General features: G+C 34.0%; 1 protein-coding gene across 1 annotated transcript in view; it reads left to right on the top strand.

The window, feature by feature from the left end:
- The first annotated feature begins 322 nt into the window (after positions 1–322).
- The window catches only part of LOC130897422 (sodium-independent sulfate anion transporter-like), a 45,333-nt gene continuing 31,941 nt past the window's right edge, over positions 323–13,714 (top strand). Inside the window, exons 1-2 of the mRNA XM_057806261.1 lie at positions 323–596; positions 5,113–5,317. Coding sequence (XP_057662244.1) covers positions 432–596; positions 5,113–5,317 — 370 coding nt within the window. The 5' untranslated portion in view covers positions 323–431. The remainder of the gene's footprint in view (positions 597–5,112; positions 5,318–13,714) is intronic.

The following is a 13,714-nucleotide window of genomic DNA, read 5'->3' as shown; positions in this document are numbered from 1 at the left end:
GAAAATAATAATAACAAAAAAAAATTATTTGATATATGTATCTGCTAGATACAACGCGACCAAATACGTTAGATATACCCGCGCGCCTAATGGAAGGTTATTCCAAGAAGACTTGATTGGAAGCTGCTTCTTAATTGCGTAAATTTTTGTAAATTAATAGATTCAAATCATAACACTATCCCAATAAACTATCGAAAATTAGCGTGATCATCATCTACAGTAGGAGTGATAATTTGTTCTATTTATCAGACAGCTTGTAATGAATATTAATATTCTGTCAATTTTGACAGTGGTACTAACAAATATATGATTTTCATCAAAGTAGAATTCCACTACAGACACCTAATACATATCATAAATTTCCAATTATAAATTATACTCGTTTAGAAAATATGAAGAAAGTAATTAATATTACCAGAGCTATACTGTAGATGTTGTGCAAAAAGTATTTACTGAGAAAATTACCTTTTTTAAAATGGTCGAGGCAATACAGCTTAGACACAGGGATCAATGATTTTGTTGGAGGGGTAACAGTTGGTCTCACATTAATACCTCAAGCAATAGCATTTGCTATAATCGCCGGACTAGAACCACAAGTAAGTTGTACATTTACCTATAGCCTATTCCAGAAACATATAGAGCAATAAAATGGGAAATTCCGTCCAGTTCGGCTCAATTTCGCTGTAGGCCATAGGTGCAGGTCTTGAAATATTGTGTAGGGATTACTTACGTATTTGATTATACAGTAACGTGTTGCGTTTAACAGGTACCGTTTAACCTTCTATTAGTGCCTCTGCCTAATTCCAACCCTATTTCATATTCGGCTTAACCATGCGCCATAAGGGCAATGGTGCCTTACCCTAAATTTTTTGATCTTTATAAGTATATTTGTTTAGTTTAACGCATCAGTATTTGCTTTAAGCCGTAAATAGTGTTCACAGTATTAAAAGATAAGTAATAAAATGGCGACATTTACACCAAAGAAGAGATATTCCAATAATACTCCACTATCAGTGAATGAAAAACTTATTATTTCAAATGTACACGATTGCTTGAAATACAATTACCCGAAATTTACTGTACAAGAAACTGTCGACCGATGTTTCCGAATGACTGGAGTTGGAAAGTCCATCGTTTTTAAATTATTGCGGGGGAGAAAGATAACAGGCCAAGTGTAACCTCCCAAGAAAAGTTCAGGCAAACCAGTAAAAGTCCTTGATGAAGACACCAAAAGTGTAATTCGAAGACAAGTTCACCCCTTTCATTTTAAAAAAGAAATATCCACTCTAGATAAGATTTTAATGGAATTTGGCCAGGATGACAGTATTCCGTTGATAACTAAAAAACTTTTATGAAACACTTTGAGAAATTTGAATTTTGCCTGAGATAAGCATAACCGTAAAGCACTTTTACTGGAAAGCGATGAAATTGTTTACTGACGACCAAAATACTTAAGAAGTATAAAGCAGTACAGAACGGAGCAGAAGAAAATCTTTTATCCTGATGAGACGTGGATTAATGAAGGTTATACAGTACCAAAAATGTGATAATACAAAAATATAATCAGTACTCGCCAACCTTTCATGGAAGGCCTGTCAACGGGTGCCTTCAGGTAAAGGGAAAAGACTAATAATCGTCCATATTGGAAGCGAAGAGGGATTTTTAAAAGAAGGTTTGCTAGCCTTTCAGTTGTGCCATACGGGAGATTCCCACGAGGACATGGATTCGGATGTTTTTGAAGACTATTTTGGTGAAATGATAAAATATCTTCCGGTTGATTCAGTTATGGATAACGCAAGTTATCATTTTCGACGCATAGAGAAGACTCCAACTTGATCTTGGAGAAAACAAAAAATTATTGACTGGTTAATCACAAAAAGTATTGAATTTGAAGATAATTTGATAAAAAAAGAACTATTAGCTATAGCAAATTCACACAAACATCGTTTCATGAAATACGCCGTGGAAGATATAGGAGAAAAACATAGTAGGTATAACTGTGCTGCGCACACCGCCATGTCATTGCTATAGAACTTATATAAGCTACTGTTTGATCAAGCTATTAAGGAGGTGACACCAGAGAACTGGCGAAAAGCAGTCCAGCATGTCATTAAAGAATAGTAGAAAATGTGGGATCTTGACTACTTGATCGATCGGATCGTCGACCTGTTAATTATAACGTCAAGAGGAGATGACAGTTCGCGCTATTAAAATGTTGGTAAACACAAACGTAGTTATTGTGATTGAAAGTATGTTCTCCGGCTAGTTGGCTACCATCTATTGTTAGGTTAGATTAGGTTAGGTTAGGTTAGGTTGCGTGTACTACTTCGGAATAACGCGCTCTTTACCGAGTGAGTATCGATGCTCCGACTCCGTACAACCAGCGTTGTACAGAGTCGACTTCGTACAATCATCTCTGTCCGAAGTCCGCCAATCTCGGCTTCGTACAAAATGGCTTGTACAGATCGGACTTCGTACAAATTCATTGTACGAAGCTCGACTCCGTACAAGATTGGGCTTGGGACGTAACATATACATTTCTGAAATAAACTATACTTATAATATATATAGTCATCTTAAGTTGACTTCAAACATTTATCGTATCAAGAGAGTTTCCCAGTGCCTTTTTCAAAATAACTTTCCTCCAATGAATTCAAAAAGGCGCAGTCCCCCTAGCCACATCATCAGTTCTAGAAAAAAATATTGGAAAATTGATCGGTCTGGGGACAAGTTTTCCATTGCTCCTTTTCGAAAAACTTTCCAGCAATCGAGTCAAAAAGGCATTAACGTTCGTTTGGAAGCGCTGTCCTCCTAACCACATCTTTATTTCTAAAAAAAAGTCACTGGATGCCAAGCTACAACTGTACTGGGGATAATATACAAAAATATATCTTTTAAATTGCTCGAAGAGCCTTTTGATTGTACCAGCAGAGTTTGATGAGCATTGTCATGGATTAATACTATTCCGGAAGTTATACTCGGTTTTTTAATGTGTCACAATAAATAGCTGCAGATCACACTTGGTAATAGAAACGTGGGGGTAGCACAACACATACTGACACCTTTATGCTGGCAATGCTGGAGTACACATACGGTACAGGTACTTCCACCAGAGTTATGCATTTACTCACAATGCGCACTTCCTCAGAGGCTTAAAAACGGGCCTGCATATAGAACTTTTAGAGTATTTTCCTAATTGAGCTCATAATTTCGAATCTAAAGATAATATACAAAGGAAAATAAAATCAGAAATTAATATTACTAATCGATATTTCTTACATACAATGGTGTGTAATATGATGAAAATATATAGTTGCCCAATTAGTTTGTTTTACTAAGTTTGTAAGAGACAATGTTTTTTTCTTCAAACTTCAATTAGACAGCTCAAGTGCAATTACTTTTATTCCTAGGATTAAAAGTAGCGTATTCAATCCTAGGATTAAAAGCAAATTTTTGTACGGTAAGGGGATTGATGGCTTTTGCACCTGAAAATAGTACAAAAATGTCAACATTTTTTTATGGTTGGAGAAAAAAACGTTTATATCAAAAACAAGTAAAAAAGTCGTCGCACTCTCGACGCGAGAGACTATAATGCATATTTTGCCTTTAGCAATGTTAACAAAAATCTTAATTTATAAAAAAGTTTCCATGAAAAATAAAACAGGAAAAATATTAATAGTTTCATTTCTTTAATAATTTTGTTCTCATTAATCCTTGACAATTCTCATAATAATTGGTTAATAAAATGAAAAATTACCTCGTCATAAATTGACGTCCATTGAACCGAAGTGACGTCTATTATCATTTGATGTTGATCGATGTCTTATCATGTCTAATGACGTGATTACATTTTGGTTGTTTTAATTGATTTTTTCCTATTAATGCCCAAAATTTCTTTCGTTTTGGCACATCTACAACTATACAGCAATTGAATGCCATGAACCAAAGCTCGCTATATGCTTTCCTGTGAGGACATATCGCTACTACAAACAAAGGACATAAGACTAGCAATAGCGTATTTTTTGTAAAAATTGCTCAAAATATTGTATTTCTTTCTAATGATTTTGGGCAAAATCTACTCTTTCCTATTCGAACTTCAACATTCAGAATATTTGCTGGTTTGGTTTTAAAAGTTTTATATTTCAAGTACCACTATTGGAATACCTCCAGATAGTCATTAAATAGGTCTATCTACCTGAAAATACAGCATCATAAAAAGAGGTTTCACTAAATGGAAAGTTGCCCTACCTTATTGAAAACAGTTGACGGGATATTAAATACGTAGGGGCTAGGGAATAATTCTTATTACTGGAATTAAAAATATATCATGGAAAATGTTGTTAAGATGTATTGGTCATATTTCATTTTGTACATTCTCCGTCAAAAAAATGGGTTTTCTTTTTTCTGAGCCTTAAGAGTGAGCTTTCATCAACATGAAGGTGGACCAATCACACCGCTGGGATGTTGCTTCATTTGCATACCCAATCATTTGTGAGGATTCGTTGCAGCTATATAGAGATAATAAAACGATTCAAAATAATCTTTCTATTCAATTTCTAGATTCCGATTTTTCATCAAATTATTTATATATATAAGTTGTTCAAGTATCCTCATTTTTCTTGTACTTGAAAAATAATACAACAATAATATTTCACATTTTTTTTACAACTCTCTTTACTCTAACAAAATGACAGTGTTGCCATTTAACAAATTCAACCACGATGTCATATATTTAGCTTGTGACATCTGTTATACATTAATATTGTACTTTAAAAATTCTGATTTCGAAAACCAGTCACCTGGTCCGAACAATAAAAAAACTGTAGTTATATGAAGCTCGTAGTACTAGTAATAGGTGTTGTTACATAGTGTAGTGAATATTGAATAGTTCAATGTATAAATAAATTCCGTAAGTAAGATATACTGTGTGTAAAAATTTACCACATCGCTTAAAAAATATTTAAATAAATAAGAACATGACAGTACTAATATTTTCTTGATCAAAAGATCACGTTCATATGCGCTGCATATTTATTTCAGAGTAAAACCTCCAAATTATAATATTTCAATTATTATAAACATTTGTTGATGTGAGACATATTTTTCTTTCAGAATGGACTCTATGCTGCATTATGTGGTGGATACATTTATGCATTTTTTGGAACGGTTCCCGAAATGAGCGTAGCACCAACGGCAATTTTATCTCTGCTTTGTGAAGCTTACATTAAGCCTGTGAGCTTTGGTCGTGTGGAAGCTGCAGCTCTGTTGGCTTTTCTTTCAGGATCTATACAAGTTATTTTTGGAATTTTACAATTTGGTAAGTTACAGCATTCACTAGATATGTGGATGATTAGTCATTGTCGTTCAGTGCAATGTAGGAAATTAAATAATATCATATGTGGAAAAATGTATATTGACTCGAATTACTATTGAACATAAGAAATTATTCCTTTTGCTTATGATAATTCCAAAACTGAGCTAGGTAGTTAGACGTTTTATACATACAGTAACGTTAATATGGAGATCCATTCATCAGAAACTCATTATGTATCATAAGAATCAAACCCAAATGCTGAAGGATTTATTATCTTGAAGTACGGAATTTAGAAGGACTTCAACCTTGAACATGGTAATTACTTACATGTCTTAATGAGCTCTTAGATTGTTCCCTACTAACAGAATTGTTTTTCAAAAATTGTCTCAAAATATTTGGACTTGTATTACGTACATGAGAAACATATTCAAAGTATCAACTATAATAATACATAACATCAGAGTACATTTTCCGCGTACCAGTTTTCAACAGTTACTAGATTTTGTCATAGACTCACGACCACCAAGAAAAGGAAGCTGACACGTAACTATAATAAAAATGAAAGAAGTTCTATAGCCAAAGATCATTTTCAGGACTGCTTAGTTTTATTGCTGAGTCATCCATTTTACTTCTGTCTGTTCACTTCATGACACTTCTCTTAAATTAATCATCATTCACGTATAATTTTTCTTCCTCATTTTAATTGAAAGTCGCAATAGTACTGTTATGACTTCTAAATTTTACATGGAAGCTAAACCTAGCAACGCTGCGACCACGAGGGCCCAGAAGAGAGACAGCAAAAACCCAGGGCATTCAAGATACACACCACAAGAGTTGCAGACGTAAAATTTATAAAAATCTGTTTAATGTATAACAGAGTTTCCCAAAGTGGTCGATATTGACCCCTTGGGGTCGATATCGGTTACCAAGGGGTCGACATAAACGAAATATGTTTTTGGGGGTCGACGACCTCTAAAAATCGGCCCGTATTAACTAACCCGAGTTCTTATTTAAAATTTTTTAGATACTGTATAACTTGTTCTAGGGGTCCCGACTTGTTATGAGAATGACTAATATTTTAGTAGGAAGTATCATTCTTTTACTTTTAAAAAAACTTAACATCGATAATGGTACACACGTTCGTAGAAGATGAATAACTTGACTAGTTAAAAAGCGTGAAAAATTCCTATAAGATAATATAATGTGTTCAAGCGTATAAATTTTTCAGGCATGTTTTGACTTGCACTGTTTAAGGCGAATTTAACCCGAACGAGATTATGATAAAGTTGAAGTTTAAAAATGCTCCGGATATTTGACTTTAGGACACGCTTGCACTTATGTTAAAAATACATTTGCGTTTTCAATTTCGTTGGAACTTGATGAATAATACTGTAGGCTTCTCGGGCAAAAAAGTCGTACAGAGATTCTCAAAAAAACGAATCGAAAGGGCAATATACATAATGTCTTCGATACTGTCGCCGCGATTTTTCTAAAAAAAATAATTCAACTTCGTTGTGCTCCACTCTGAAATCGCAAAAATCTTTCGAACTTCTGCCTTTTTTCATTCAACTTGCAAAAAATGATATTTAAAAATCGCAAAAAATATTTAAAAAGATGACTTTTGCAGATGAAGATTCACCCTTTAAAATCCTTTTTTTAAAATTTTGTTGTCATTTTTAAATATCATTTTTTTGCATGTTAAATGAAAAAAAGATATAAGTTCGAATGATTTTTGCGATTTCAGAGTGGAGCACGGCGAAGCTGAAATTTTTTTTAGAAAAAATCGCGGCAACAGTTTCGAAGAGCATACATATGTTTATTGTCCTTCGATTCACTTTTTTAGAAGCTCTGTACGACTTTTTTTGTCCGAGAAACCTACAGTATTATCATTCAAGTTCCGACGAAATTGAGAACGCAAATGCACTTTTAACATAAATGCAAGCGTGTCCTATAGTAAAATATCCGGAGCATGGATTTCAACTTTATCATAATCTCGTTCGGGTTAAATTGCGTACATGCGCCTAAAACAGTGCAAGTCAAAACATGCTTGAAAGATTAATTGTATAGTAATTACGGGGGTCTGAGAAATCAGTTCAGTTAAGAAAAGGGGTCTTTTGCCTAAAATGGTTTGGGAATCCCTGATGTATAATAATTCAATATCAATATATGAGATGCAAGGATAATATATGTAATTAAAGTTGTGCGTTTACGAAATACAATAGTGTATCATTATTATTATAATAAAAGAAGAAAAGAACAAACACCGACACCTAAACATTTGGTCCTTTGAGCCGCTTGAGACGATATCCAGCTAATTCCGATGATAAGTCGACAGTCAAAAAAATGAGTTTTTTCCTTTATTTTGCTTTGAAATCCTTTCAAATGTGGCCTTTGTTTGAAGAGTAAAGTTAATTCAACCTTATATCAATTTAAATTATTTCATATATAGTTGAAATTTTAATTTATATATTATATTGGCGTTGCCTTGAGTTGTTGATTTAATCATAAAAAATAAAATAAATTGCTATCGCCATATCATAATATTATTTACAATTGATTTATTCTTATGCACACAATTCATATGTATTTATAATATATTGGTGTAGAATAGAATAGAGTAGAGTTATCCACAAAAAAAGGGTCGCTTTCGTCGGTATATTTTGTTTACGATTTTATACCTAACACGAATTATCAGTTTAGTTTTTTTGTTAGAATTCTTGGTGTTGTTGTGCGTTCATATTACACTGTTGCCAACAATTTAAATTTCGCACAAAGATTATTATTGCATCATTTTCAAATTAAAATGGCTGAAGATCTATTTAAAACCTTAATTAAAAAACGAGGTGTTCTTAAAGGAAAAGTTTCTGTTTTTAGCAATAAAATTACAAAATTACAGGAAAGTTTTTTGAATGAAGAAAATATTTCGGAACAAACTATTATTGAATTAGAAGATAGAATCGGTCAGATTAGTGATATTAGTAATGAGTTTGATAGTATTCAGAGTCAAATTGAAATGGAAATTTTAGATGATGAATCCAAGTTTATGGAACAATTAGCTCAACGAGAGCAGTTCTTACAAAATTTTTATGATTCATTTGCGTCAGCAAAACATTTATTGAATCAATTAAAACCAGCTAATAATAGTAACAGTGATCACAATTCCGATAAGAATTCGAGTATTTCAAGCAAAAATTGTAATTCTCCTGCAGTAAAATTGCCAGGCATAAAATTACCTACATTTAGTGGGTCTTCAAATACCTGGCTTGAGTTTCGAGACACGTTCACCGCATTAATAAACGACAACCCTGATATTGATGATATAAATAAATTTCACTATTTAAGGGCTAGTCTAGAGGGTAGCGCTAGTCAGATCATTCAATCTCTTGAAATTTCTGCAGGAACGTATAAGGTTGTATGGGATTTGTTATGCAAACGATATGATAATAAAAAAGCATTGATATACAATCATTTAGATGCATTGTTTGGTTTAGAAAAAATTAATAAAGTCTCATCTTTTAAATTAAGAAATCTCTCAGATACAGCCTCCAAACACTTGAGGGCCTAAACTTCCCACAGATCAGTGGGATATTCTAATTTTACATTTAATGGCCAAAAGTTTGGACGATGGATATGTATGAATTTTTAAGAAGTAGATCAGACTTGCTAGAGCGATTAGAGTTGAACAAACTTGAACAGGGATCCAAGTCAGGGAAAACCAGGGGCTTACTTTCTGCCGATTCAGAAAATAATTCACATGAAAACAAAACATCTTTTCAAGGTTTCAAGTGTGCCATATGCAGTGGCGATCACAGAGTGTTTATGTGCGACAAATTCAAGGCAATGTCTGTGCTAAATCGCATGGATTAAGCCAAAAGACTAAAGTTATGCTTAAACTGTTTTCGAAGTGGCCACAAAACCAACCAATGTAGATTGTATGCTTCATATAAAACATGTAAGGGTAAACACAATACTCTTTTACACATAGAAAACAAAAATCAAGCAAATCAAAATATAAATCAAGAAAATGTTTCCCTAACTACAAGTTCGGAACATTTTCAAATTCTGTTATCCACTGTAGTAGTAGATGTTTTAAACAGTTATGGTGCTTACGTACCTGTTCGAGCTATTCTAGATTCAGGATCAATGTCTTCCTTTATAACTGAGTCTCTTCACTCAAAACTAAATATTCCAAAGCAAACAATAAATTTCGCTGTTTCTGGTTTGAACAGTGCCGTCTCTAATGTGAAATATAAATGTTGTTTAAAATTTAAATCTCAACATAAAAATTTTATGACGGACTTGTCTTGTTTTATTTTGCCAGAAATAACTGGAAACTTGCCTACATTTTACATTGATAAGCAAAAGCTATTGATACCTAAATATATCAATTTGGCTGATAAAAACTTCCATAAGCCCGGACCAATCGAGATGCTGATAGGTGCTGATATTTTTTGGAATGTTTTATGTCCAAACCAATTGAAGTTAAATACAAATGGTCCTGTTTTACAGGAAACTCAGCTTGGGTGGTTGGTTTCAGGTAAAATACAAGGCTTTCAAATTTCTAATAATATAGTTTGTAATTTGGTTAAAAATGAAGGTGATTTATATATCCAAGACCAGTTATCAAAATTCTTTGAAATAGAAAGTGTTAAAACTGCCAGTCCTTGGTCAAAAGAGGAAATGGACTGTGAAACTCATTTTAAAGACACAACAACAAGAACTCAAGAAGGTCGTTTTGTTGTATCGATTCCATTGAAAGCAAGTCCAAAAATATTAGGGTCTTTAGGAATCTTTAGGTCTAGCCAAAAGAAGATTCAAATCGCTTGAGCAAAAATTCTCAAAAGAATACCAATTCTCAAGAATGTACAAGAATTTTATCCTCGAATATGAAAAGCTCAATCATATGCAAAACATAGGAGAGGTATCTGAAGTAAATCATGAGGATGCCTATTATTTACCGCACCATGGAATTCTACGTATGCATAGCGCAACAACGAAATTAAGGACAGTTTTTGACGCCTCGGCGCGATCTACAAGTGGAGTTTCTTTTAATGAACTTCAGATAAAAGGACCGGTAATTCAAGATGATTTAGTGTCAATATTATTACGCTTTAGACAATACAAATATGTTGTTACCGCGGACATTGAAAAAATGTACCGTCAGGTCTTGGTGTCAAAAGATCAGCATAAAATGCAAAGAATTCTATGGCGAGATAACGAAAATAAAGCAGTCTGTGAACTTTCCACGGTAACTTATGGTACTACAAGTGCACCATTTTTAGCTATTAGGTGTTCAGTAGAATTAGGTAAACTTTGTGAAAGAGAATTCCCGATTATTTCAAATATTATTCTTCACGACTTCTATGTCGATGACCTTTTGACAGGTTTCGATGACATTCACATTGCAAAAGAAAGTTGTCTTAAATTATGTGAAGTTCTTGGATCAGGCTGCTTTCCACTTCGAAAGTGGCGATCAAACTTTCCGGACATAATGCATGATCTAAAATAAGGTAAACTTGCTGATTCTTCGGAAGGTCTAGTCATTGGCGAAAATGATGTTGCAAAAACCCTAGGTATATCGTGGATGAGTAAAACGGATAAATTAATATTTCATATTGATGTTGAAATGAAGGGTGAATATTTAACAAAAATAGTTATGCTTTTAGGCATATCCAGAATATTCGATCCAATGTTGTAATGTTACAACAACTTTGGAAGGAAAACCTATCTTGGGACAGTCCAGTTTCCCATGAATTACAAGTTAAATGGAACAATTTTATACAAGAACTTCCGTCATTAAATTATTTAAAAATTCAGCGACATGTTATTTGTGATAATTCCACACAAATAGAATTACATGCCTTTTCAGACGCTTCTGAGGTAGCATATGGTGCAGCTGTGTATGCCAGATCAAAAAATTGCTATGGTGAAACATTTTGTCATTTGCTTATCTCTAAAGCTAAGGTTGCGCCAATTAAATCACTAACCAAGTTTAGAAAATCCTGCAGATATTTTATCAAGAGGCTCTTATCCTAGTAGTTTGAATAATTCAAATATATGGTGGCAGGGTCCATATTGGCTCCAAGAGAGCCCTGACCTTTGGCCAAAAGACAACAAGACGTATATTCCCCTTCCAGAAATAAAAACTACTTTGGTAGCGGTGTCTGAATTTAAATTTCCATTCGAAAGGTTTTCTAATTTAAATCGATTGAGGAGGTGCATGGCTTTCATTTTAAGATTTACAAAAAATTGCTCAAGTAATAAAGAAAATCGATCGTTTGGTGTTTTTACAACAACAGAATTAGATAACTCTTTGAAGTTGCTTGTAAAACTATCCCAAATATCTTCGTTCAATAAGGAGTATAATGATTTAAAAGCTGGGAATGAAATTGACAAAAAAAGTAAACTTTTATCTTTAAACCCGTTTATGGACACGAGCGGTATACTTAGAGTTGGAGGTCGTTTGCAGAATTCAAATTTTCATCTCAAAAAAAACATCCAATGATTTTGTCGTCGAAACACCATTTCACGAAACTTCTTTTTGAACAAGAGCATAAAAACTTATTACATGCAGGACCATTACAATTATTATATAATATACGAGAAACGTATTGGCCAGTTGCCGCTCGCAACCTAGCTAGATCTATTGTTCATAAATGTATACAGTGTTATAGATTAAAACCAAAATCAGTCCAACCTATTATGGGAAATTTACCAAGTGATAGATTTTTATCTGGTTTCCCCTTTCAAATCACAGGTACAGATTATACCGGACCTTTTCATGTACTTAATAAAAGGGGATGTGGCTCAAAAATCATGAAAGGTTACGTTTGTCTGTTCATATGCGTGGCCACAAAGTCCATTCATCTTGAGTTTGTAAGTAGTCTTTCAACTGAGGATTTCCTTTTGGCTCTGAAACGCTTTATCAGTCGACGTGGAAAACCATCTCAAATTTATTCAGACCACGGTACAAATTTTACTGGTGCAAATAGAAACTTGAAAGAACTCTATGACTTTCTCTCTCAAAATGAATGTTTAATTAGTGATTCTATGAACAATCAAGGCATACGCTGGAACTTTAATCCAGTCCAAGCTCCACATTTTGGTGGATTATGGGAGGCTGGGGTTAAGGCAATGAAATATCACTTGAAACGTGTTTCTGGTAAATCTAACTTTACTGTTGAAGAGTTCACGACTTTGCTCTGCCAGATAGAGGCCATATTAAACTCCCGTCCTCTTTGTCCGCTATCTACTAACCCTTTAGATCCTTCTCCTTTAACACTAGCTCACTTCATCGTTGGTCGTCCACTAACTTCAATTATGGAGCCAGTTATGATTTTAGAAAAGGAAAGCAGGTTATCCAGATACCAAAAAATCGAAAATGCTCGGCAACACTTCTGGACGAGATGGTATAAGGAATACATTTCCGAACTTCAGCAACGATCTAAATGAAAGACGAACCATGGAGAGTTGGCAGAAGGTATATTGGTACTTATAAAGGATGACAAACTTCCACCTCTTAGCTGGAAATTGGGGCGCGTAACAAAATTATTCCGGGGTAGTGACAATATCTCGCGAGTTGCAGAAATTCTCACCAACAATGGAACTGTCATCAGAGATTTTTCCAAACTGTGCCCTTTGCCGTAAAAAAAAAATAAACGTGTGTGCTTTAGTTTAAGTAACTGTTATATACTCTGTTAAAAGCTGGTGCTTTTAAGGCCGCGGGTATGTTATAGAGATGGTACGAAATACCTGTCACAGGTATCTTGGAACAGGTATCGACTAGGAACAACTTGTAACAGGTACGGATCGTACTCGTACTCGATTACTAGCGTAGACGAGTATATATTTGAAAACGCGTGTGTACGACGTTAACGTAGTCGATCCGCTCCGGACCCGGCGGTAAGAACGGTGGGGCTCGGATAAGTTCGTGTCAGGGTACGCTGAAATTTGGGAGATATCGGAATGGAATGGAATCGAACAGTTATACGGACATCTGGGGATTTCTTCATTTAGCTGACATTGATTTGAATTTTGAATATAAATTACTAGCTGTTATAAACTTTTTTATTAAAGGATCACAACCACATTCTGCAATCAGCAGGTCATAACAGAAATAATATTCTTCATAACAAATAAAAATATATTCTTAAAAAAATAGTTATTTAAAACAATAAAACTCTTCTTTGGAAATAAAAGGAACTGAATGATTGCGGGAATGCCTTTGAAGAATAATTTCATAATTACTTCATGAACTTACTATTCATATTCAAAAACAACATTTGTTGTAGTTTTTTCGCACTTAAACGAGTACGTTTTTCATGCAATAAATTTCCAGCTTTGGAAAATAGTCTTTCACATGGCACCGATGTTGCCAAGGCACAACATTTTTGCCTAACC

The sequence above is a fragment of the Diorhabda carinulata genome, chromosome 8 (assembly GCF_026250575.1).
Source record: "Diorhabda carinulata isolate Delta chromosome 8, icDioCari1.1, whole genome shotgun sequence".
NCBI classification, from domain to species: Eukaryota; Metazoa; Arthropoda; class Insecta; order Coleoptera; family Chrysomelidae; genus Diorhabda; species Diorhabda carinulata.
Note: the sequence above shows the minus strand (reverse complement) of the source record. Positions and strands in the feature narration are given on the sequence as shown.